Genomic DNA, 27,295 nt, shown 5'->3' with positions numbered 1-27,295 from the left:
CTCACCCGGGAAGAGCGCAATGATGGTGCCAACTTGGGCCAGTGAAGCAACGTCCTCCACAACTAGACTGAAGAACAAAAGGACAGCCACTTGTCTGTTCCCCTTCCCCCAATTCCCCAATAAAAATCTTTAAAAAAAAGAAGTTGAAACCAGATCTTTTGCCCAAGACCTGAGTTCTTAGTAGAGGGAAACTTGATTTTTATCATCATCAGCAGCAGCATTATTCGTATTCCAATAATACTGTATATATGATAAAGAAAGTCTTTAATCATATCTGATGTTGCCGGACTACATAAATCAATAAGCTGAATATTTTATTTTAGATTGTAAATTCAACTGCCATAAACGTTGTGCATCAAAAGTACCGAGAGATTGCCTTGGAGAGGTTACTTTCAATGGAGGTAAGATTCTTTTTCTTAATTTTCATAAAAGATCATAAAAGGTCACAATTCTTTTGTGTATTATCTTTGTATGAGGTTATATTTGAACATTTTATTTTGTTTACTTTCTTTTTTAACTTTGACTTTTTTCTGACTTAACAATCAAGCAAATTATAGAGATCAGTAATGGTATACATACTTTTATTAGTAATTAGAATTATGCCTTCCCATCTTTCCTGTAGCCACCTACCACTTTGTAGTCTATAGACAAGAGTGCTGCATATCCTCTTTCATCTTTAGATGTAAAAAGACTCATTTTAAAGCCCTGCTGTTATCCCTAGATCTATTTTATAGTTGTAACATTTATTTACTGCTTACTATATGCCAGGCACTGTTCTAAGCTCTTTACACATATTGAAATTTAAACCTAAGAACAACGCTTTTAGCTAAGTACTTACAGATGAATAAACTGAGGCACAAATACATTAAATAACTTGCCCAAGAAATACAGCCAATAAATGGTTGAGTTGGGATTTGAACCCAAATGGTCTGGCTTCTTAGTCCATAGTCATTAAAGCACATTGTACAGCCTCATTGTGTCTTTCTCCATCAAATAATCATTAGCTAAACAATTTCCCTTATGCCAATTTTTTATTTTTTCAAGATTATATTAATCAAAATGATTACCATTTTTGGAAGGAAGGAGTAATGACTCAAAACTTTCAGTGTAATTGTTCTGTAAAATTTCCTTGACTGGTAAAAATTGAATGTAAGTAGCTCTGTAGGAAGAAAAGCAGCATAAGGAATGGAAATTATAAAACTCCTTAAGAGTTTAACATTTTCTTTTATGGCATGTTTTCTGTGATTGCTGTTTAACACCATTGACAGAGCATGATTGGTTTTTTTGTTTTTCCTGTATGACTGAAGTCTTATATGGATTTATAGTTAATTTTTACACTTTTCTACCTCGACAAATGGATATGAAATACTATTTATATTTATCTGTATACTAATAAGTTTGAGCATCTTTCGAATGTTTACTGGTTATTTAGGGGTTTTCCCCCCTGTAAATTGTTCACGTTTTGTTCATTTTTCTGTTTGAATGTTTATTTGTTATTATTGATTTGCAGGAGTTGTTAATAATTCTACCTACAAATTTTTTGTCAGATGGGATACAAATTCCTTCTCTCAGTTGGTGGCTTATCATTTGTTAAGCAGCTTTATTGAGATATAATTTGCATACTTTACAGTTCATCCATTTACTTTAGTCACAAACTTATGCAGCTGTCACTACAGTCTAATGTTAGAACATTTTCATCACTCCAAAAGAAACTCCATACCCATTAGTAGTCACTTTTCCATCTATTCTTCTTTACTAGCCCCTGGCAACCACTGATCAAATTTCTGTCTCTATGGGTTTGTCTATTCTAGACATTTTATATAATTAGAATCGTACGATATGTGGTTTTTTGTGCCTGGTTTTTTTTTTTTTTTCACTTAGCATAATGTTTTCAGGGTTCATCTACATTGTAACATGAATCAATGCTGCATTCTTGCTACCACTTGTTACTGTCTGTTATTTTGATTATTGCCATCCATCCTGGTGAGTATGAGGTGGTATCTCATTGTGGTTTTGATTTGCAGTTCCCTGATGGCTAATTAATATTGCACATTTTTTCATGTACTTGTTGGCCATTTTTACATCTGCTTTGGAGAAATATCTATTCTGGTTTTTTTTCCTATTTAATTGGGTTATTTATCTTTTTATTATTGACTTGTAAGAGTTCTTTAAATATCCTGGATACAAGTCCCTTATTTGATACGTGATTTGCAAATACTTTATGTCTTTTCACTTTTTTGAGGTATCATTTGCCCCATAGAAGTTTTTCATTTTGATGAAGTCCAATTTACTTGTTTTTTTCTTTTGTGATTTAAGTTTTCGGTGTCAGATATGTAAGAAGGCTTTGCCTAACCGAAGGTTATAAATCTTTACTCCTGTGTTTTCTTTCAAGAGTTTTACAGGTTTAGCTCTGATATTTAATTCTGTGATCCACTTTAAGTTAATTTTTCTGTTTGGTTTAAGAAAGGGGTCCAATTTCATTTTTTACATGTACATATCTAGTTGTCCTAGCACCGTTTATTGAAAAGACTACTTATTCTTTTTCCATTGAATTGTATTGGACCCTTGTAGAAAATCAATTGACCAGAAGTATAAAGTGGTGGCTAATCTTTTACTTTGTTTCTAGTATCTTTTGTTATATAGAAATTTTAAATTCTGTGTAATCAAATTAATTAATTTTCTGTCTTAATGGTTTGTGCATTTTTACCTTCCTTAAGAAATACTTCTTTATCCTGAATCATTAAGATATTTTCCTACATTTTCATTTAAAAAGTTTTTAAACTTTTTTTTCCACATTTAATATACTGTCTCTGTTTAAATGTATCAATATCCCATTAATATAAAATTCTGAAAGTCATTTAAAACTTTGCCAGAACCTTCCAGTCTGGGAACAGATACAGATATACCAATGGATATTGACAGTAGTGACATGAACAGTGATGGTAGTCGGGGTTTGGATGACGCAGAAGAACCATCTCCCCCAGAAGATAAAATGTTCTTCCTGGATCCATCTGATCTTGAGGTTGAGAGAGATGAAGAAGCTGTTAAAACAATCAGGTAATGCCTGTACGCTACTTTTAAATACAAGGTTGGTCCAGAAACTCCACTGATGAAGAAAAAGCCCCACATCGCTTCAAGTGGAGCCTAAAATGTAATTTAAAATCTAATAAATAGTGGCTGATTCTTTTATGTGTACCACAGTATTTCCGAAATAAAATATATTATTCTTGCCATCCACTCAAGATGGGAAGGTACGAAAATCCTGTTTTCTTAAAGAGAAAATGCTTTATTTAAGTATAGCCTAGATATAATGTGTAGCTGTGGAGCAGCCCCCACAAGGTGCCAGAATTAAACTACCAGTTAAAGCAACCAGTTTCACAGCCTTTACTCAGGAGATTACCTGATGTTAGAAACACCAGTAAGAATATGGATCTGAGAGCATTGCCCAAGCACGATGGTGACGAATTTGAGGACAGTTTTCATATTACCACCATTAATCTAGCTTTTAGCAGTTTGTAAAAATGCTATTGGATTTTAAAACTTTTAAATATCCGCTATGTTAATAGAAACTCAGTGTTTTGTGTATACAGCCCTATAAGATATACTACTTGTAGTAAAATGTTCACATTTTCCCAGGTTTTATTTTTCATTGGCAACAAAGAGGTATTGAAAGCGAATGCATCATTTGAGTATAGGTATACTTGCTTTTCGCCTGGCGTGAATTTACTAATTTATCATGCTGCCCAGGTTAGGAACTTCCTCAGTAGCAAACCCAAAGGGGACCCTCTACCAGGTGCCTGATCTTCTAACTGGGGAGGAGTCTTTCTGCTCTGTTTATTGATTTCTTATATTTTGTGACCTCCAGAAAAATTTATGACGAATAACGAGGACTTACTTTGTATCATAACAGGATTCATTTATTTTCTTCTTAAGCCATTGTTAGTCTTCCTAAGATATTTTGAACATTTTTAGCTTAATTATCTTTAAAAGGGCTTGATGAATTTATGGTATATATATATATATATATATATNATCTTTAAAAGGGCTTGATGAATTTATGGTATATATATATATATATATATATATATATATATATATATATATATATGTGTGTGTGTGTGTGTATATATATATATATATATATATATATATATATGATTTTTTGAAAATTGATATTATCAGTATTTATCATAAATCCTAAATATTTTTTAGTCCATCGACAAGCAATAATATTCCACTAATGAGGGTCGTACAGTCCATCAAGCACACAAAGCGGAAGAGCAGCACGATGGTGAAGGAAGGATGGATGGTCCATTACACCAGCAGGGACACCCTGGTTAGTAAACAGACATTTTCATATGGTAGTCAAACTTTGTTACCTGCTTTTTTGCGCATTTTTAAATCAAAATTAAAATGCAATATACATTTGTAAAGAATTTTTAAAAGGCAGACTATTTCATGTATTGTCTTTACAAACTGGTAGAGCCACTGAGATTCAAAAAGGATCTCCGGATATAACACCAAATGCATAACCTATGAAAGAAATAATTGATAATCTCAACTTTATTTCAATTAAAAACTTCTGCTCTGTGAAAAACACTGTCAAGAGACTGAAAAGACAAGCCACAGACTGGGAGAAAACATTTGCAAAAGAGAAATTTGATGAAAGACTATTCTCCAAAATATGCCAAGAACTCTTAAAACTCAAGAGTAAGAAAACAACCCAATTAAAAAACGGACTGAAGACCTTAACACATACCTCGCCAACAAATGTGCACAGATGACAAATAAGCATATGAAAAGATGGTCCACATTATATGTCATCAAGGAATGGCAAAGTAAAACCATGAGATACCACTATACGCCTATTTGAATGGCTAAAACATTGACAACACCAAATATTAGCGAGGATATAGAGCAACAGGAACTTTTCATTCATTGCTGATGAATGCAAAAAATGGTAAAGCTACTTTGGAAGACAGTTTGGCAGTTGCTTACAAAACTAAACATGTGATTACCATATGATCCAGCAATCACTGTCCTTGCCGTTTACCCAAAGGAGATGAGAATTTATATCAATCTAAAAACCTGCATATGGATGTTTATAGTAGCCTTATTCATAATTGCCAAAACTTGGAAGCAGCCCAGGTGATCTTCAGTAGGTGAATGATAAATTAACTGCATACATCCATACAATGAAATATTCAGCATCCCAAAGCAATGAGCTATCAAGCCATGAAAAGACATGGAGGAGCCGTAAATGCATATTACTAAGTGAAAACCCAATGAACAGAGTTCACAGACAAGGAAATACAAATGACTCTTAAACATAAGAGCTTAATCTTAAAATACAATTTAAAATTCCACTGAAATACCAGTTTTTATTTATCAGTGTAGCAAAGATCAAAAAGTTTAGTAACATACTGCATTAGTGAAGGTGTTGAGTAAACAGGCACTTTCATGTTGCTGATTAGCCTATATACTGGATCAAATCTTTTGTAGGATAATTTAATTCTGTCAAGCAAAATTACATGTGCACATATCTTTCGACTCAGCAAGCCAACGTTTAGAAATTTAGCCTATTGGTAAATTATATATCTGTGTGTGTGTAATGCATATGTATTTGCATGTACACACACAAAATCCTCTAAAAAGATTCCCCAAAACAATAACATTGCTGCCTGGAGTAAGGGTAGGTGTGAGGTATGAGTGATGGTGGGAGTATACTTTTCACTATATATCCTTTACATATTTTCAGAATTTTGAACCTCATGAATTTTAAACCTATTAAAAAGTACAAATTTATGAATCGAAATGAAAGGAAAAGAATTCGGAGGAATCATAATTTTTGAAACCCTCAGTTTGATATTCTTTATTTTATAGAGAAAGAGGCATTATTGGAGACTTGACAGCAAATGTCTAACATTGTTTCAAAACGAATCTGGATCAAAGTATTATAAGGTAAAGATTTCACATTTTAAAAAATACGTGCATCAAAGTATTGTATGTTTTCGAAATATATCTGAATAATATTCACTAATTGTTATATTGGAATATACATATTATGACTGACTAAAATAGTTTATAGGAGTCACTGTTAAGTTCTTGTTGAAGCACCTGTCCTCCACCCCTCCATCTCACCCCCACACAACAGCCCTGCTACAAAGGTTGTCTTTTGATGTGTGTTTCTTTGTTTTTGGCCTGCCTGACAGGTTACTGCTGCTTTACTTCTGGATACTATGATTTATGATAGATTGAACTATTTTGACACTCCCATGATTACTGTCAGTGGAGAAGAGGCCAGCGATGTATTCGGTGTTTCTCTTACCTTCCATTTCACCGTAGGCCTTAATCCCCAAATGATTCTTTGCCTCTCATCTATGTTGTATAGTCTTCTTTGCTTAGCTTGCTCCACATTTTGCCATGTCACAGACTGACACCAAACAAGATGGTAAGTGTAGCAGTTGTAGCTGTAAGAAAAAGAATAGAAGCTAAGGACTTGCTTTAAATTGGTTGGGTTTGTTTTAATAAATTTTTTTGCCTTAGGAAGTGGACTAAACATAACTGATCATTACAGTTATGGACAGAACCAGAATGGAGTACTTGAACAACCTACACGGACATTCTGATTTGCTGCTGTTATTTCTGCTTTGTACTCTTGGGGAATATATCTTGCAGACAGCAGCCAGCAGGGAAGGAGTTGTTGAGTTATTGAATGACAATTGGAAAGTGACAAGTGTTGCATATAGTGGCCATTGGCTTCTTAAATCCCCTCCTTCCTTGCATTCTAATGACCTGTGATAGGCCCAAGTCACTGGCTTAGATTATAATAGGTTATTATACTCCATGCTCTGTCCCTGGCATGGCTGGACACGCAGATCATTCAAGGCAGATACTATTAGAAGACCTGACTGTTCCATATGCCACATACTGTGTTCGTTCGTCTTAATGGCATTTATTGAAAATCATGTCTTTGATTGTTAGTGTGTTTGAAAATGAAAACAAAGAAGTATTTATATTTTCCAATGCTTAATTTTCTACTTTAGGAAATTCCACTTTCAGAAATTCTCCGCATATCTTCACCACAAGATTTCACAAACATTTCACAAGGCAGCAACCCACACTGTTTTGAAATCATCACTGATACTATGGTGTACTTTGTTGGTGAGAACAATGGGGACAGCTCTCACAATCCTGTTCTTGCTGCCACTGGAGTTGGACTTGATGTAGCACAGAGCTGGGAAAAAGCAATTCGCCAAGCTCTCATGCCTGTTACCCCTCAAGCCAGTGTTTGCACGTCTCCCGGGCAAGGGAAAGATCACAGTAAGCAATAAACTTGTTGATGGCTTTTTCCCCTTTGGTTCTTAAGCATTTTGTGGTGTGGTTGTGTTTCTGTATGTTTTTTTAAATGCTCATGTTACGCTTCATCTTTTGTAACCAATACCATTAGTTAATTCCTTTATAAAATTATATTGGTTATAGTGTAAACATGCAGTCCCCAGAGCTAGTCTCCAGGGTCGTCTCCCTACATTTAAGTCTTGACTCGGCCCACCTGCTATGTGATCTTAGACAAGTACTTACCTCTCTAATTATACCTTCCTTATAGGTTGTCAGTGTTAAATGTACTTTAAGTCTTGACTCGGCCCACCTGCTATGTGATCTTAGACAAGTACTTACCTCTCTAATTATACCTTCCTTATAGGTTGTCAGTGTTAAATGAAAAAGAACCAAGAAATGTATAGAAAAGTGTTTGGCATCCATACATTCTCATTGGATTAAGTAAACTAGTATTAGTATTTTGCTTCATGGTGGGATATAACAGGCTATAAAGAGTTATGGTTCACATCACAGTCATGAAATCTGTGAAATTAGAAGTGCTCTATTTTAACTGAATTAGAACATTCAGAAATATTAAAAAATTGAAACATGTCCTTTGCACCAACAAAATTTATAAAATAAAATCTAAATTTAGTAATGGTTCAAATGAACACTTAATCAGAAAACCATAGTATAATGTCACTCCCCCCTGCATTGGCATTGTTTTTTATGGGGAAACATAGTTCATTTATTAGACAAATATATTTAAATTAAAATAGATATCAACCAGTTTCTAAATATAGTTTATTTCAATTCAGCTATGTTATTTTATGCAACTATTTGTGTTGCTATGCTAGGACCTGATCTAGAATACAAAAGAAATACAGAAATTTTAAAAGCCATTTAGGGGGAAAAGGCATATATACATGTGTTAAATGGTAGCATAAAGCAATAGAGTGCAAAAAGTCAGTAATGCATTACTCGAGGAACTCAAGTGTGGATAGGAAGAGTAAGCAGAGACTTTATGGTAGAAGAACCTGATTTGGACCTTGAGCTTGAATCTCAGGTAGGTGAGGATAGGCAGAGCTAAATGGGAGAAGTGGATGGGATAATGTTAACTCTACTTGAGACAAGTGTGATCGAAGGGATAAGGGTAATGACCATGACACAGTTGGTGTATAATGTTGATTATTAGAGGATGAATAGATGGATATTCACAGTGCTTCTTAAGTCTTGGAGATTTTAGAACTGTCATATATTCTAATTAAAATTCTGAACCTTTCCCCCAATATAACAGGCACATACACACAGATTTATATATAATTGAGTTTAGAGACTTTCTCAAGCCCATCCATGTACCCTCTCTGGGATTAAGAGTCTCTGCAGGCAGAGCTGCAGAAGCATGAGTGAGGATTCCAGAGAATGAAAGTCCAGCTCTGCCGCTTACTAGCATGTGACCTTAGCCTCTCCAGTTCTCTAATCTCAAGTGGGGCTAATAATAGTACTATCTGTACTATATTGTCATATTTTTATTTTTACCAAAACATGTGGTCATATTCTGTGTGTTCTTTTTGTAACTTGCCTTTATCCACTATTTGATATATATCAGACATATTTCAATGTCAGTATATAGTATAAAATTTTTGTTTCCCAACCCCACCTCTCTCATTCACCGGAAATAATCATATTTTTGTTTTTAATTCAAATGCCACTACCCTGCAACTTACCTTTTTAACTTAATAATATGTCATGGGTAGTAGCTTTCTGACTCAATACTCACAGCTCTACACTAGCAAATGTTTAGATAATATTCCTTTGTATGGATGTATCATATATTATTTAACCAGTTTCCTCCTGCTGGATTAGTGTTGGATGTGTAGAGAAATTTTTTTTTTAACAAACGTAATTACATTCTATTAACCGAATGTTAGCCAGTTTTTAAAATGTAATATACTGTGGGCATTCACATATCACTAAATATTAATGTTAAGTAATATACTAATCATTTTGTCCTTTTCCTCATACATCATTCTTATATATTACAGAAGATTTGTCTACCAGTATCTCTGTATCTAATTGTCAGATCCAGGAGAATGTGGTAAGTAAAAATTATAGCTTATTATGTTACTATAGACATCAGTCAGTATGTGCTTTTCAGAGGGAATGGAGAATATAGGTTATTCTGGTAAGTTAGTAAAGATAAAGTGTTAAAATAACCTTTATTGTAATGCTGATTTGACCCTGATGTGATGTTCTGAATTGTTATCTTTTTAATAGATTTTTGTATTTCACCTACTACATCATAAGTCCCTTAGGTCTGTTTTACAAATTAGTGACCTATCAGAGCCCTGTATACAGTTGGAGCTCAATAAATGTTGATAATCATCAAATAATAGGCATTTTTAAAATTAAAACGGATTTAACAGATGTAGCCCTATACCTTTTTACAGATGAGAAAACCAAGTCCCAGGGGGTTTAATAGTTAATATTTAAGTTTACCTAATTTAAAGAGAAATTAGGAAATTGGGATTTTTGGAATTACAGTTGACCCTTGAACAACACAAGTTTGAACTGGCTGGGTGTCCACTTTATTTTTCAATAAATACAGTTGGTCCTTTGTATCCTTGAATTTCACATCTGTGGATTCAACCAACCACTGATCAAAAACAGTATTATCACTCCATGGTTGGTTGAATCCTCAGATGCGAAAGGGTGACTGGAGTTAAGTTTTGGAGTAGTCAGAAGTCATATGTGGATTTTTGACTACGTGGGAGTTGGCACCCCTCACCCCTGCATTGTTCAAATGTCAGCTGTACTGATTTTTATATGACAGGCATCGGACATCTTGACACATTGTAAGTATCCTCATTTAATTTACTAAAAATTCCAGTGAGATAAATGTTGTTATTATTATATCCACTTTACCAATGAGGAAATTTAGGCTTAGGAGACTAAGTTTACTTTTTATAGATCACTACTTAATAAATACAACTTTTTTTATTCAAAGCATTTTCCCCCAAAGGTCTTCTTACAGAATACAGTATACTTACGTATTAAGAATGATAGTATAAAAATTAGGCTTACTTTTCTAGGACATAGAAAGCCTAAGTTTCATAAAATAGTTTATTATGGATATTAGTTGCCTCTATCATAAAAACAAAAATGTATGTAAATCTTTGGGTGGAAAGAGTCAGATGTTGACATTGCCTTGTAGAGGTAAACTAATGTTGCTGCTTTGTCTTTCCTGAATAGGACATCAGTACTGTTTACCAGATCTTTGCAGATGAGGTGCTTGGTTCAGGCCAGTTTGGCATTGTTTATGGAGGTAAGTGACTATAGACTTTTGCATATAGTACATACTGTTGAAAAATTGTGAAATTTTAAAACATCTGCCAGCTGTTACGTCTTGTCATAATTAAGCAACAGAAAGAATCAGAAAATTAGTTTCACAATAGCCATACTTTATCTCTTCTTGTAGCTCATACATCAAGATGTTTGTGTGGGGAAAATTGTTTGAAGTTTATCTTGGGCTGTGAAGCCTTGTTTACTGAAGTATATTTGTCCTACTGTTTTTCCAACACAAATGGCACCATTTCTCTGCTGTTGGCGTGAATGTGATATCAGGGCTGGAGACTATGTGCCTTAGGTTATTGGCAAATTCATTTAATCTCACTGTGCCTCAGTATCATCATCAGTTTAATGGCGCTAATAAAACCTGAACAGCATAGCTCACAGGATTGTTAATATTAATTAAATTTAATGTACATAAAAGTACTTTATAAGCTGTGATCCGCAATACAAAAAAAATGTTAAGCCATTGTCATCCCTTGCCAAGACTATTACAGCGGTCTCCTAGATGGCTTTACTGCCTCCACGCTTGTTCTAATATGCAGTTAAATCACTGTGCTGACTCAGTGACTCTTGAACAAAATTAATTCATTAGTACAGTGTTTCCATTTTGACAGTCTCTGAATACTAGGTCAGGGTAATTAGCTATCATTTACTTAATAAGGTAGATTATTTTTCACCAAACAAGTTGATTCAAATTTCCTACCGTTTCAAATAACAAAAAATCCTTTATTAGGAGCAAATGCTATAGAGGGAAAACATAATTTATTTCTTAAAATTAAAGGTGAATGAAGGAAAAAGAACAAAATGAGCCAAGGAAAAGAACTGTAAGAGTAAATCCATATAAATTTCAGTGTGTGGACAACATTGTGAAGCTTTTGTATCGTATGTGAGCTATTAATTTGCTTATTTTCTATACTTTTTTTTTTTCAAAATAGGAAAGCATAGAAAGACTGGAAGGGATGTGGCTATTAAAGTAATTGATAAGATGAGATTCCCCACAAAACAGGAAAGCCAACTACGTAATGAAGTGGCTATTTTACAGGTAAAAAAAGAAAAGTGGCTTTGTATTGGTTTTCATTTTTGATTTATGAGTTTAAATCCACGACTGTTTAGTGTACTTACTGATAAGATTCATCTTTCATTTTGTTTTGTTTTATTCTCATCTCATGACCTTTTGGCTCAGTGAGAGGGTAGTGAGCATCCGAATTAATTCCTTAAGTTCTTTTTTAAAAGGAAAAATTGGATTACAGTAAGCTAGGAGTTACAAGGACTGCCATTATTTTGCTCTATTACAGTAATTTGTTTAGAACACATTTTCATAAGTAAAGTCTTTTTCAAAAAAAAAATTTCATTCTTAATTCATCACTCCAGGAGCTCAAAATACTTGATACATCTACTACCACATTTTGTTAGGCCATTGCTGTGCCCACCTCCAAGTCTCACAGATGAGGTGCTTGATTCTTATAGCAATTACTATAAAAATAAAGACTGCTTAAAAATTATTTACCTCTTAAAAGTTGTATTTATTTTATTCAAAACCTTAAAGATTTAATTTTGTAATGGTTTAATCCATTAAGATATATTTTTAAAGATATATTAGAAATGACTGAAGGGCCGGCCGAGTGGCGCGATGGTTAAGAACTGGCTTGGGACGCCAGAGGGCCCCGGTTCGGATCCCACATATGAGGGCCAGTGACACTGCCCTCCACAGCTAAGATGCTGAACAACAGCTCAACCTGGAGCTGGGCTGCCATGAGTTGCTGGCGATGGCGATGGCGTAGGCTGCAGCCCCTGTGGCAGTGGGTTGCCATGGGCTACCGTATGTAGCCAGCAGCCAGCGTGAGCGGCCAGCAGCCGCAGTGAGCGGCTGTCCAGAAGCCGGTGACTGATCTGCCTCACCCGGGAAGAGCGCAATGATGGTGCCAACTTGGGCCAGTGAAGCAACGTCCTCCACAACTAGACTGAAGAACAACAACAACAACAACAACAAAAAACGACAGCAACTCGTCTGTTCCCCTTCCCCCAATTCCCCAGCACTGTTCCCATCCCCCCAATTCCCCAATTAAAAAAAAAAAGAAAGGAAAAAAAAAAGAAATGACTTAAATCCCATAAAATAAATTACTATGTGTTTTTATTTTTATTTAACATTTTTACCTCATCTAGAAGATTAATTTTTAGCTTTATTTAAAAATTTTTCTGTTAAGTATCTAAAATATTTTTTTTATAAATTCTAATATGCAAGTTACTATTAATTCATTGTGTAGCTTTTGCATAATATTTAAGAAATCATGGTGATGTAACGGTTAATGCTGTCAGCGCCCCATTTGCTTGTGGGTGAAGTTCAAGAAGACACAGCTTACTGAATTTACGTTACCTTGCAGAAGAAGGTAAGAAACTTATAAACACCTAATTAATTTTACATTTATTACATTATTGGCCACTAGTAGTAACATTTGCCTTCTTTTTCAGAGGAGTGATAATCAACAGATTGGTCTATAAGCTACCTGTGGTCACTTCAAGCCTGCCTCCTCCTACAAAGAAAGCTACCTTAAATAGAATGTTGATAGCATTCAGACTCTGTATTAGGGTGTGAATATATTGTTAAGAGATTTTTTTTCATATCTAATTTTGGAATCTTTCTCATTGTCCAACTAATATGCAAAAAAATAAATATTAAGGATATATTCCTAAAGCTTGATTTCTTGTCACTTTGAACACAAACACAGCTCTGAACTAACCACTGAAGCTCTTTCCCACCATGTTATCAACTGTATCATAATAACTGAATATAGGCATTTCCAGATAATGCACAATGTAGAAACATTATTATATCCTTCTGGTTATTTTCTTTCAAATTGCCCAACTGAGAATAGAATTAAGTGATCGTAGCATGTCTCCAAATACAATATCGTCATCTTAAATTTAATACAGTACTCTCTTTGTTGTAGATTCTCTTCAAATTGCTTATATAAAATATTTACATTTTTATATTTAGTGAATGGCTTACTTTGTGCCATAAGCTATACTTATTTTTCTCAAACTCACCCAGCTGGAAAATAGCAGGTTCAGAGTTTGAATCTGTCTCCAAACCATGTACACTTTCTGCTCTACCTCACCAGACCTGCTTTGATGTGGACACGTGTGTGTGTGTGTGTGTGTGTGTGTGTGTGCGTGCGCGCGCGCGCGTGCACACACACGTGCACCTATGCATGTGTACATACATAAAATTGTGACTTCATTTATCCCTTTGCAGTGTGTAAACTGCAGATTCTTCTGTATATATAGTGTAAAATCAACTTTAGCCTACTTTGTATGTGAATTATAATTCAGTACAATCTGCATGTGTAAATACATTTTTTAAAAGGATACTTTTTTCAGGTAGCTCCTTTACTGAAATTAGTTCCACAACCTTTAGTCATATGAGCATTTCAGCTAGACTTTCAAATGGGTTGAAAGGAACCCATACACTCACACCACTCTTTGGTTCCTCCCTCCCGCCGCCGGCTGTATCATCTTCACTTTGCCATCTTTGCCCTGGGTTCTTGTACGTAGTCCTCATCAAGCACACCTAAAAGGCTGGCTGATCCCTGTAGTTGATCCTGGTACCGTAATCTTCATCCGTAGCTCCGCTGCTATCTGTAGTTTTCCTTCCCCACATCTACACGTTTATAGAGAAAGGATAGGTGAAGACTGAGCATATCATTGAGACCACAGCTTTGACCTTTCTGATGGCAGGAAGGAAAAATGTATAGAATCATTAATTTAGAAGTGACCTGTTTACCCAGGAACATCCAGCCTGTCCCTTGAGCAGTTGGTTGATAGCCTCTGTATGTCTATCAGTTTAATTAATAGAAATGAGCACAAGACATTTTTAGACATCTGTGACTATTCTTTATTAAGCTGAACGAAAATCTCTTGAAAAAAGTTCCGCTACAGACACCATATTCAACAAATTGAATCTTTTTTCCAGATGATGGCCACACTGACTTTCTTGCTGTTCCTCAAACTTGCCAGATACGGTCCTATCTCAAGGACTTTGCATTAGCTGTCCCCTCTGCCTGGAATGCTTCCTCCCTCCAGTGTCTGCATGGTGTATTTATTTCCTTATCTCCTTCAGAGGTTGCCCAAATGTCATTTCCTCAATGAGGCCTTTGCATTCTATTCAATGTTAACCCACCCTGTCATTCCACCACCCGTCCCCCACTCTTTTACTCTGTCTTTTCTTTTGCTCCATGGCACTCATCACCTCCATAGTAGGTGATTGACTTGTTTATTATCTATTGTCTATCTCACCTTGCTAGAATTAAGAATCTCCAAAAGACAAGAGATATTTTTGTCAGTTTTGTTTACTGTTGAATTCAGACTACCTACATAGTACTAGGCACATAACAAATACTCATTTAATTGAATAAATCTATTTATGTGGGGAATTATCTATAACATACTGTTAAATTTTTTTTTAAAGTGTGGAAATGATTCCATTTGTGTAATTTATTAAGGTAATGTATACACTGTATTTGTCTATGTATGGTTATGTATAGCCAAGGATTCATACATAACAAAACTGGCAACATTGACACATCTGGGGAGCACATTGTGGGACAGGGAAGAAATGGAGACTTTCATTTCATAGAGAGATGGTAATGTAAAATGTTTCCTTTGCTATTGTCTGAAGAGGGCAGTAGAGTAGTGGGAGAAAAGGTGTGGTGCTGTCACAGCTACTTGTATTTAATACGAGTGGGGGGGAAATTTACCAGAAAATTAAAAGGGAAATATGAACATGAACTTGAACATAGAAGCATAAATTCAGCATTTTCCCCTTCTCTGAAGTCATCCAAAAGCTACAGGAAAAATGATAAACAGAAAAGCATACTATGTCTTTAATAAAAATAGAAGAGAGTTCAAACCTACAAAATAGGTAGAAGTTTTTCCAGAAACAATGGTGATGGAGCAGGGGTACACACAGGAAGCAGTACCACAGTAAGAACTGTTCTTGAGATCTATTGTACAATTGTGATATCCTCTCTCGGCATCTTCTCAAATGAAAGAAAGCCAAGGGGGTCATGATCTGATAAGGTTTAATTTAAGGGGAAACACATTAAATGAATTGAAGAAGGGCACTTTAACACAGTGGAAGAGTGCAAATAGCATTATACCAAATAACCAGTCATTTGAATATATAAATATTCAAATATAAATATTCAGAGAATAATAAATAGTATTCCCTGATCATAATGCAACATAACTAGAAATAAATTTCAAAATTAAAAAAAGTCCCACCACCTGAAAAAAAAATTTAAATCTTAATTTTTGAATCAAAGAGCAAAATCTGGATTCAGAGTACTATGTTGAAAATGTGAAAATACTGTATATCAGAGTTTTGGGGCTATTGCTCAGAGAAAGCTTTATAACTTTAAATATTAAGGAAGAAAGAATGAAAATGAATAAAGAATCCAACTCAGGATGTTAAAGAATCAACAATAAACCTAAGAAATGCAGAAGGGATTGACAAAAATAAAAGTGGAAATATAGAAAATAATAAAATATATCCAAAAGCAGCTTCACTGGCGGGGGGGGTAGCATAACAATAAAATAAGTAGCCAATCTAATCAAAAAGATAAAATATAAAATCATCTTGGGGAGATGACCAGGAATACTGAGAAAGATTAAGGGAATCTTAAGATACTACCTTGTATAACTATCAGATAAATCTGAAAACATGGAGAAAATGATTAGTTCTTTATGAAAGTATAATTTACTAAAAGAGACTCCAGAGAAAATGTGACATTTACAGAAATAGAAGTTGAGAAAGAAGAAGAATGTTATACCATACGTCTACTTTTGTGTGTGCATGGGCGTGTTTTTAAAGGAGGGAGGCGGAGAAAAGAACCTTAAGAGAGAGACAACTGTAGCATAGAGCTCAGCCAGCCACACTTCCAACTCTGAGTTAACTGAAGTTACATTCTGAATTTTCCACTACAGTCATTATCACACCCACCACTCTGGGCTGTTTCACTTTTATCTGCTGTAAAATTGTGTCACTTATTTTGCTGCTTTAATGCCATGTTTTAATTGATTAGTAAATTGGAGCATTAAGTTGGTTTCAGTTGATTAGTAAACAGCTTTTATTTTGCGCTTTTTATTCATTTTCTAAAGGTTTTTTTAAAGCACCAATCATGATTCAGACATTGAACTAAAATGACTAAGATACAGTCTCTGCCCTCAGGGAATTTATGAGGCTGCAGAGTAAAATATGTACACAGATATGGTAGCATGGGATAAGTATTGCTGCATAGATAGAATTTAGTGGAAACTATTGCAGTAGTCCCGAAAATAGGTAATGTGATGGTGGATTTAAAAGACATTTTAGAGAAGGAGCTCAAGCTCACATAGGCCCCAAAAAAGTTCCCTCTTAGCATAATAAGGTACCCATAATAAGGGTAAAAATATATATATATATATTTCCATTAAGGAATAGCTTCATTAGTTGGGCCAATAGAGCATATTTAAGATTGAATAGGGATAATGAAGCCAGATTTTTGAAGTTCTTAAGATCCAAGCAGAGGAATTGAGATTTATGTCCAGAAATAAAGGGCCATTGAACATTTTTGAGCATGGCTGGTTTCTCAAATTTGCCTTAAAGAAAGGTGTTTGTGTTTGTTTGTTTTTACCAGTAAGATCAGTTGGTTTTGCATTACCAGAAACAGTATCATATTCATCTTTGTATTGTCCAGCCCTGGTAACATTGTAGTGCTCGAGAAACATGGGATGATGGAGGTAAAGAGATGCTGAGCCTAAAAAAGGGAAGACCAAATGGATGTATAATGAGAATCAAGACATTTGGATAAACAACTACCTTAGAAACAAAACCATCTCTTGAGCAAAGATCTTCACAAATATGAGCCCCAAAGAGCTGTGTAATTGGCTAAAATTTGATTGGCAATTGGTGCCTATGCATGGACAGCATAAAGTTAGTGTCAGAAGATTTAAAGAGAAGGAAAGAAAAGAAGTAATGGGCCAGGGCAATTACATAATCAAGTTGAGGAAGACATTCTTTCCCCTCGGTGTATCAGCTCCCCAGAACTTGGAAAAATCAGAATCTGTGATCCTTATTTTATTTGCTTTTACTTTTCTAAGCTGTTTTTCTTTGTATGCTTTGTATTCCATACAATTAACCCTGCAACTCCTCAGAATTTGCACCATCCTGGGATTGTAAACCTGGAATGTATGTTTGAAACCCCAGAACGAGTTTTTGTCGTAATGGAAAAGCTGCACGGCGATATGTTGGAAATGATTCTATCCAGTGAGAAAAGTCGACTTCCAGAACGCATTACTAAATTCATGGTGACACAGGTATTCTAATTCTTTTTTGAAACTAGAGATTAGAAACTATATAAGAGAAAAAGCCATGCTTTCACATATCACATATTGTGGGACTTGTTAACTTTGAAGAATAGAATGGCTATTTTAGTTACATTTTGATGAACTGTGGTGGGCTTTTCAGATTACTGTACCATTCAAGGGGTCAGATCGGGGTTTAGCTATGACTTCTCCAGGCGTTGAAAAAAATCTGTTTCCTTCAATTACAGATACTCGTTGCTTTGAGGAATCTACATTTTAAAAATATTGTGCACTGTGATTTAAAGCCAGAAAATGTGCTACTCGCATCAGCAGAGCCATTTCCTCAGGTGAGATACTGTCCAGAACCTTGTAAAGCATCATTTTAAGTATCTGACATTAGGAAGTACCCATGGAATGAAAGGCATTGCTGTAGGTTCATCTTACAGAAATAAAATTTTCATCCTGTAATTGCCAATGAGGACATTACCTGAATAGTTCGAATTCAGATTTTACTAATTATTTTCATTAAGACGTTTTAGACTTCACCTGATCTCAAGGAATACCTTTTGCATGTAGACTGTTTGCACTTCACCTCTGTCTGTGGGTTGGGAATGAAGTGGGGAGAATCAACCTTGGTTGGTGCTTGTTGCTCAGGACAGAATCCTGAAATAAAACAAACTGAACTGGGAAACACAAGGCAGCCAACTTCTCTTCCTCTTTAGAGTACTTTCAAACATCTTCACCAAAGCCTGTGTAAGAATTACATTTCCTGCCACCACCAGTGCTCCCATGCATGTGATGTGTGTCCATCCTGTGTGATGCACGATTCTGTTTTTCAACTCAGTTAAATTTCATTTCATTAGAAAGTGTTGATCTTGGATCCAGATTTATTCCATAACCTACAAGTGGGTCATATGCAGCTTGTAAAAGTTCTGAGGAATGTGTTGGTGCCTATGAATGTTTTCCATGATTGTATCCTTGAATTCTCTAAACAGCTAGTGTGTCTCTTGCCGTAGACTATTGTTTATGTGCATTTAAAATATGCACAACTAGACAAATGGCTAGAATAAAAACAACACAGGGCTATTTCACTTGGTGGATACAACTCACATTCTCTTTCAGAGAAAAAGGTGTATTTAAAAAAATTATTCAACTCTTTTAACTTTTAAAGAAGGGATCATATTTTCTTGTATAATGCCTGTGTGGTTAGAAGTGATTATCATTGTGAGGTCAAAAAGGGTCCCCTAATAGTTGGTGCAATGTTTTAAATTGGTCCATATGTTATCTTATTTGATCTTCAAATAGTGCAGGGAGCTGAGGCTAAAACTCCAACTTTCTGACCTCTACTTTAGTGATTCCCATTGTTCCACTAGGAAGGAAGGGAAAATAACATTTACTTGACAGTGTTTTTTTGCTCCAGTGCTAGCCATGGTCACACCTTTATTCAGTCACCAAACTGCCAAGGTTGATTCTCATCTTTACTTTATGACGCTGTTAGCTGAATTACGGCATTTCATGAAAAAATAGGAGAATTCACATTTTTTCATGGTCAATAGCCTATTCTTCAAAGACTCAAGTAGAGAAGTAGTGTAATTCAATAATGACACAGAACAAACATCAAAAACATGTATGAGGGTCCATATCCCCAAAGCAGCAAGCAGCACTTGAATACACCTTCACCTTTGTTCTCCAGTCACTACTTCTACCACTGGTTTGTAAAGGCCAAATCCCTTTTCTGTTTATATTAATGCTTTCTCTAAAACATTTTGGGAATCAGGGCATTGCCTCCGGGAAGTACTTGGCATTTGCTTGTTCAGTGTGGATGCATCACCAAAATTGGAACTTCTGCTAGAGGACAGGCAGCAAGTGTCCTGAGCTCATCCAAGCTCATCACACCACCAGAGCTCTTCCCAAATGGATATGGCAGTGACTGCGGCCACCTTCAGATAGAACTAGTTTCAAATGTAAGCGTCCAACTAGCAATAATTTGTTCCACAGGCATAGAAAACACTGTGAATTCTATCAGCAATCTCTAGCATTACTCTTCTACTGGCCGCATTAATAGTTACCTTTAATACACCTCAATTTCATTTACTTGCCAATGTATAGTATCCTTGGGAACAGATTCCAGGATTAAGCAAAATAAAGAATAAGTTTCTAAATACCATAACTTACTTTTCATTCAGCAAACATTTATTAAGTACCTGTATGTGTCCAGGCACTATGAATCCACTGAAGATTCAGAAATGAAACATAATTATTGCTCACAGATGACAGAAAAGTGATCTCCTTAAAAGTCAAATGGTAAAAGATCAGCACCCTCATTTTCATCAAAAAACTTTGAACACTTATGACACCAGTCTGGTATTTGGCATTCTGGAAGCCAGAATTCAAAAGTGGTTTTTTGAAATAAGCACTAGGAAAGCACTTCATACTATGTTAGTAATAGATTACAGGTTACAAATGTATCTGCCATTTGGGAGAAGGTATTTTATAATTTCCCTGTCTACAGCCATGTGACCTTCATAATCAATACAGTTGGCAAGTGTGCTGAAATGATAAACTATCATATGTAGAGACAGGCGTGTGTGTTTTTGTGTGTAAAATTAACACCAGCCTTTGAATTCCAGGTGAAGCTGTGTGACTTCGGTTTTGCACGCATCATTGGTGAAAAGTCATTCCGGAGATCTGTGGTAGGGACTCCAGCATACTTAGCCCCTGAAGTTCTCAGAAGCAAAGGTTACAACCGTTCTCTAGATATGTGGTCAGTGGGAGTTATCGTCTATGTGAGCCTCAGTGGTACATTTCCTTTTAATGAAGATGAAGATATAAACGACCAAATCCAAAATGCTGCATTTATGTACCCACCAAATCCATGGAGAGAAATTTCTGGTGAAGGTAAAAAAAAAAAAAACTGTAACTCTGTGTCTTTTAGTCTAAGAATCTGTGATCCCAAATCAGACTGTCTCTTTTTAATATCTTCGTCATCTTCCAAATTCAATTAGTGACCAATTTTTGAGCACTTTTCCTTACAGTTCCCAGGCATAGCACTAATCCAGGCCTCCTCGTTTTGAAACTACTAAAATACTTTTTTAACTGCCCATCCCAGTCACCACTGCCAAGTGCATCTTTAGGAAACACTTCTCTCCTCTGATCAGCTCCCACACTGGCCTCCCTCACCATGCTGCCCCTGGAGCTCTCATCTGGCCCACGGCTGCCTCGCCTCCTCTCTCACTTCTCCCTGTACAGCCTGGTTGTGTACTCTCTTCTGAGCTGTTCTCTGCATTTTCCTGAGGCCTTTCCCCTGCCTACTGCCCTTCTTCCCTGCTATTAAATCCTCCAGTTCTTCAAGAACCCCGTGACTGTGGCTCATCTATGAAGTTCTTCCCTGAAACCCTCCTCTAAACTGTTTAAGATGTACTCAGACTACTAGTTGGGTATATTTTTCCTTAAGTAGTCTATCTTTTCATACTTTTCTTCAGAACCAGATTGTAAACTCCTTCCAAGGAGACCTGTAGCTCAAGTTCTTTGTATCTAGAATGAGCTTTATATTCAATAGACACTCTCCCATTTGTTTTGAGCTCCTGTGGACCCCTACTAGGAGGCTTTGTCCGTTTGCTTTTCCTGCCTGGTGAAGGCTTTTGAGTTTGCTACCCCTGCTCTGTTGCCCAGCAAGAATGACTTGGTTGGCCCCTTTTAGTTTATTGATACTGACAGGAAGAGATAACTCATAGGATTGAACAGACCCATTGCTGGGGAATACCCCCATCAGGATTTAAGCCAGTCCTTGGAACAAAGGAGTCTTTGTTTTTCCAAAATTACCCAATCTAATCGTAGGAAGTAATAGTCCATTAAACTGGGAAAAGTTTAAGGAACAACATGGAAAGACAGTAGCAGGCTCATGTGGTAATGAACAGCTAACTGAAGAGGTGTATGAGGGTTTGGGGATATTACCAAAGTCATTTTAGAGCTCCTGGGGCAGTGTGGTCTGCAGACCTCTTAAGTCAGAATGGATTGGGGAGTATATTAAAGAAAAACCCCAGGCTATATCCCAGAGATTCAGATTCACCAGCTGGAATGATAGCAGGGATGCATTTTAAATACCCTCAATGATTCTGATGCACATGGTGGACCAGTGTTTAAAGTGGAATCATGGATAAAGGCTTGAGTACTTGATAATTAAAATACTTATGGAAAATCTGCTAGTTTAGTGGTATATAGTAGAGAAATAGAACTATTAGTCTGTAGTCTTAAGTCTTTTATTTGGCTCATCCCTGAGTCCAGGCTTTAGAATCAGTATTTCAGTTGTATTGCTATATAGGGCTATATCAGTATATAGTTATATGGTTGCTTTGGTTTTACAGTTGGTCCATTTCTCCAAATAACTGGATAAAATATATATGCCAAGATCTCACCATGCACACCCAAACACCATGAACTTATTTGTTAAAAGCTGTTGCATATGAACTTTTGCTAATAACTTACTAAGTTACTACCTCAATCTAATTAACCGCCTCTGTAGTGGCGAGGCAGTGGCTAGAAAGCAATATGATGTCACTGGGGGGGGGGCAACAAAAATATCAGCCTGTAATCAGTCTGTTTTATTCATCTTGAAATAATAAGTTAATACTAAATTAGCACTATGTACTAAGCACCATTCTAAGCCCTTTACATGTATTAAAGTAATGTCAGCTTTTCAACAACCTCATTTTATAGATGAGGAAACTAAAGCAGAGTAGAATTTAGTAACTGACCCCATATCACACAGAGTAGGTGGCAGAATGACTTCTGCCCAGGCAGGGTGGCTCCAGAGTCCATACTTTTAACCTGTACTCTACATCGCCTCCTTAATAAAACAGGTATTTAATAAAACAGGTTCATTGTCAATTTAGTAAACTTTTATGGATCACTAACATGTTAGCCTAAAGGTCATGTTCTTGAAAAATGAAGTCCTCTGAACTACCTTCCAGGCAGTCACAGGTTTGGGGTGCTTCGTACACCCAAATTCACATATCTAATTTTGTCTTTTTCTTAGCAATTGATTTGATAAACAACCTACTTCAAGTGAAGATGAGAAAACGTTTCAGTGTGGACAAATCTCTTAGTCATCCCTGGCTACAGGTAAAATAAAAATGTTTATCTTTCTTTGGCAATCCTCGTTTGAGCAGATGGTTGTGATTTCTCTTACCCAATGAAGCCACTCTAAGATCAACAGATTCTGCATGTCTTAGACTACTGTAAGTGTTCTTCAGTGATTAATTTGTACTGTGGCTACATCTCTGGAAGTTTTGCAATACACTGAAATGCAGAACTGAAAGCAATGAATTATTTATAGGGCTTTAGTGGTCATTTCACTTTTTGGTAAGATGAGCATGACATTATTTTGTCAAATATATTTTACTTTTAAAATGTGCACTGAAAGTTTATATTTACATTGATGAGATCTGAAATGCATTTGAAATGTCTGGCTTACTTCCTCCAAAAGCAATTGAATAGTTTTGTCAAAAGATAAACCTCAAACTTGAAGGTAAAGAGAGAAGCTTTAGAACTATATTAAGGGGAGCGAGGGGTGGGATTAACTTCAAAACAAATGCAATCAGTTATTTTTAGCGATTATTAAATTATCCTAATAAAAATTCTAAGTAGTTTCTTCTATTTTAAGAAATAAGATATAAGCCTGTCAGTATGGAACAAAATGTTTTAGTGAATATTATTAGCCATCTCAGAGGCCCGAGGCAATTTTTTTTTTAATTTTAGAAAACTAATTACTTTCTTCATAGAGATTCTAAATTTGAAAAATTATTTATCTTCAACATTGCTAATTTAAGATATTACAAATGGAACTTACTTTATAACAAGTACGATATTTATAAATAGTTGTTAATTATGACTAGAGTGCTAAGCAAAAAAAAAAAAGGTTGACAGTATTTTGTTTCTTTTATGGTTCATAATCGCTTCTTTTTTTTTTTTAGGACTATCAGACTTGGCTTGACCTTAGAGAATTTGAAACTCGCATTGGAGAACGTTACATTACACATGAAAGTGATGATGCCCGCTGGGAAATACATGCATACACACACAACCTGGAATACCCAAAGCACTTCATTATGGCTCCCAATCCAGATGATATGGAAGAAGATCCTTAATTATCAATGACCTAACTTCAATAAGGAAGGATTTCATTTTATGGACTGCTATTTTGCTGCACAACTGTTGTTCTTTGGAGATTGTCATCTGCAAGGATGCAAAGACATGAGGAAATATGATAAGGAATCAGTGACACCAATACTGTAGTTCATAATGAGTAGGTACAAGAGGGAAAACTGAGTAATAAAAACAGATAATGGAACCAAGAGGAAGCTTTTCATAAATTTTTATAGCATAAGCAATAACTGGTTTTTGTATTTTTTCCTAATCCTTCACTTTAGTACAATAGTGGCACTTAATCTTCCCTTTCCTGTTCTTATATTTTTTAAAAGGCAAGCCAGAGTCCAGTTATTGCATAGCTTGATGAAATCATACAAGAGTTATAAGGTTGATTACTAAACAGGTTTGCATTTAAGAGATAACCAAGAGGCTATCAACATGAGATTTTCAATAAGGACTTGTAAACATTTAACTGGCCACACAGAGGCATCGAGGGGGTTTTCCTAGATGCCTAGAAAAGGACTGCTGGACTGTTTACCTTTCTTTTTTAGGTCAATCAAGACTCCCCAAAACAGTGACCCCCTAACCTTTTTGGAGTTGAAACTCTGAATATGGTCTCTACAACATAAAAATTAAGTTGCCACCTTTTGTGAGTATGTTACAATAGCCTCTAAGGTAATTTGGGACAACTGATGTTACAAAACCAGCAGTAGGAACTGCTGGTCTGAGTGCTGAGTTATTATGTATGTTTTCTCATAGCTCAGCTCTACTGCTAAATACCGTGTTCCCACTGACACCACTGTTAGAGTCCAGAATTCAATGGGTATAGATCTAAATTCTAATTACACAATTTATCTTTACACAGGTTTGAATAATTTGAGGACGAAAATTAAATATATACTAAAAGTAAGGCCAGTACAGGGTCAATTAATGCTACAGGAAAGAATATTGAACAGTATCCATCTGGAATGTTTGAAAATCAGTTATTTTAAGCAAGTGAGTGCAGTTGACCATGAAACACCTAATAGTTTATAAGGGTAGGGATATATCAACAGAGCAAATGAAAGAATTTTTTTTTTTACCATTTCAGCTCCAGCAGCCAGCTAAAGAAATTTTTTTTCTACTCAGATATACTTAAGAGGTTACACTTTTCCATAGCTTTTAAAAAGTTACTAATAATTTCCTTCTCCCCCCGCCCCCAAGTTTACTGTCTGGGACCACCCACTTATACAGTCTAATGGCTTTTTGTTTCTTCATCCCTCAGTAATCACTGTATACTTTTTTTTCCTCCAAAAAGAGCAAAAGATTTGGAGTCAGAAGGTCTGGGTTTAGTCTTCTAAGTCCAGGCTCCCCTCTTTATTAGCTGTGTTGGCCTGGCCAGGTGACAATCTGTGTGAGCCTCGAGTTCCTCAATCTATAAAATGAAGATCATAATTCTTGCCTCTACCTTCCTCAGTGTTGTAAAGATATGTTTAACCATATTCGATAAACTAAAAACTATAAAACTGTTCATTATTACTGCCCACTGAATCTGAGGTAGCCAAAGAAAAGATTGTTCATATACGAACAAACTGAGACACACAGGGCCTTTTGAGATCCCTGAAGCTACTCCCTTACCGAGGACTAAAAATGCCCTTGAGAGAGGAGCAAACGTGCAGTGCTCCTATGTTCTGAGCTCTTTACATGTTAACTTATCCTCACAACAGCACAGTGAACCCCATGTCACAGATAAGGAAACTGAGGTACAGGGAGATTAAGTAGCTGCTGAAGGTCACAGTATTTGCACCTCAGCCTCCTAACCATTTTGCTATACTGTCTCCCCATAAATATCTCCAGGAGACATGCCACAGCTCTCAGTATTTCAGTCTCATTTTAGTAGTTTTAAAAACCAAATTAATTTTTCAAAATCTTTTAGAAATGTATTTTCCCTAGGATGATTTCCCCCAATTTCTCCAAAGTTAAGTCTGTTTATATCAACATGCTAAAATGGAGTAATTCCAAGTCATTAGGCACCCTGTTGTTTTACTGCATAAGGTGAAAATTAACTGGAATGACACTTGTTTGTTCTACTTATATAATCAAACTTTACAAGCCATGAAATTAATTGCACTCTGTTTTTGTTGTTGAATACCTAAGAAGTTTTCTAAATTTGTAAAGGCACTGTCAGATAATTTGGAGTTGAGTAACTGCTCCAGATACTGTATAACCTGCATAACCATTTTTTTTGTCTTGAAGTCTGTACAAGAAATAATTGAGAGAAACATTTGATAATGTACAAAGTAGTCCATAATGACACTCTTCAGTACAGTTTTATATTTTTTGTTACATCCCACTTTTTGTAAATATCCTCAAAGAAGCTTAATAATAAAATGTATTTCCATATCACCATACTTTTCCATGTGAAAACCTGAGCCTATCTCTAGTCAAGGTATCCAAAGAAAATTTTATTTGGTTGTGTTATTTTCCAGGCCTTGGTAAGAGAATTATTTTGGAAATAGTATTTGTAAATGGAACTAATGCTATATTTAAGAACACTGATTTTTTTTAACTGCCTAAAATAAAAAAAGCCTCGTTTTTTACAATTTTATATGAAAATTGAGGTAATTATCTAGAGGTCTCATTTCTTGGAATGAAAGTTTGGAATAATTGTAACTAAAAATTTTTCAGGAACTACCATGAAATAGTCCACTACTGCAACTGCCAGAAGACTTAAATGACTAGGAATGGCCCAAGGCTGGACAGCATCTGAAAAATAAGGCCTCCATCTTCCTTTAGAGTGAGACACAGAATGCTAGTCCTGTTCTCAGATAAGCCAAAGAAGCAATAAAAAGCAACAGTTCATCACTCTTGCCAATAAACTTGCAATATAGTTTTGCCATAAGTTTAACACACATGGCTAATATTCTTTACTCTCACTTGTTAATTTGTGTTGCTAATATAATTCTTCAGAAAGTCCATGTGTTTGGTATTAATATAAAAGTTCTGTAAACAAAAAAATGAGAACTTAATAGAACTAAAACTTGACATTTATCTGAAAATAAGGGAAAATTAGCTCAAATTATAGGGTTGTCAGAAAAGTCATGACGCATTTTTGCAATGAAAAACAGAAAAAACACATCATGACTTTTCCGACAACCCA

The 27,295-nt window shown here is 35.6% G+C and overlaps 1 protein-coding gene across 1 annotated transcript in view; it reads left to right on the top strand.

The window, feature by feature from the left end:
- PRKD3 (protein kinase D3) overlaps positions 1-26,738 on the top strand; it is a 35,790-nt gene extending 9,052 nt beyond the window's left edge. The window contains exons 4-16 of the mRNA XM_019647792.1: positions 324-401; positions 2,874-3,057; positions 4,213-4,336; positions 5,884-5,961; positions 7,047-7,323; positions 9,363-9,415; positions 10,570-10,642; positions 11,604-11,710; positions 17,860-18,021; positions 18,258-18,356; positions 20,640-20,907; positions 23,045-23,130; positions 23,982-26,738. Coding sequence (XP_019503337.1) covers positions 324-401; positions 2,874-3,057; positions 4,213-4,336; positions 5,884-5,961; positions 7,047-7,323; positions 9,363-9,415; positions 10,570-10,642; positions 11,604-11,710; positions 17,860-18,021; positions 18,258-18,356; positions 20,640-20,907; positions 23,045-23,130; positions 23,982-24,155 — 1,763 coding nt within the window. The 3' untranslated portion in view covers positions 24,156-26,738. The remainder of the gene's footprint in view (positions 1-323; positions 402-2,873; positions 3,058-4,212; positions 4,337-5,883; positions 5,962-7,046; positions 7,324-9,362; positions 9,416-10,569; positions 10,643-11,603; positions 11,711-17,859; positions 18,022-18,257; positions 18,357-20,639; positions 20,908-23,044; positions 23,131-23,981) is intronic.
- Positions 26,739-27,295: the final 557 nt, after the last annotated feature.

Source organism: Hipposideros armiger, unplaced genomic scaffold, assembly GCF_001890085.2.
Source record: "Hipposideros armiger isolate ML-2016 unplaced genomic scaffold, ASM189008v1 scaffold_116, whole genome shotgun sequence".
Taxonomy (NCBI): domain Eukaryota; kingdom Metazoa; phylum Chordata; class Mammalia; order Chiroptera; family Hipposideridae; genus Hipposideros; species Hipposideros armiger.
This window is presented reverse-complemented; position numbering and strand designations above follow the sequence as displayed.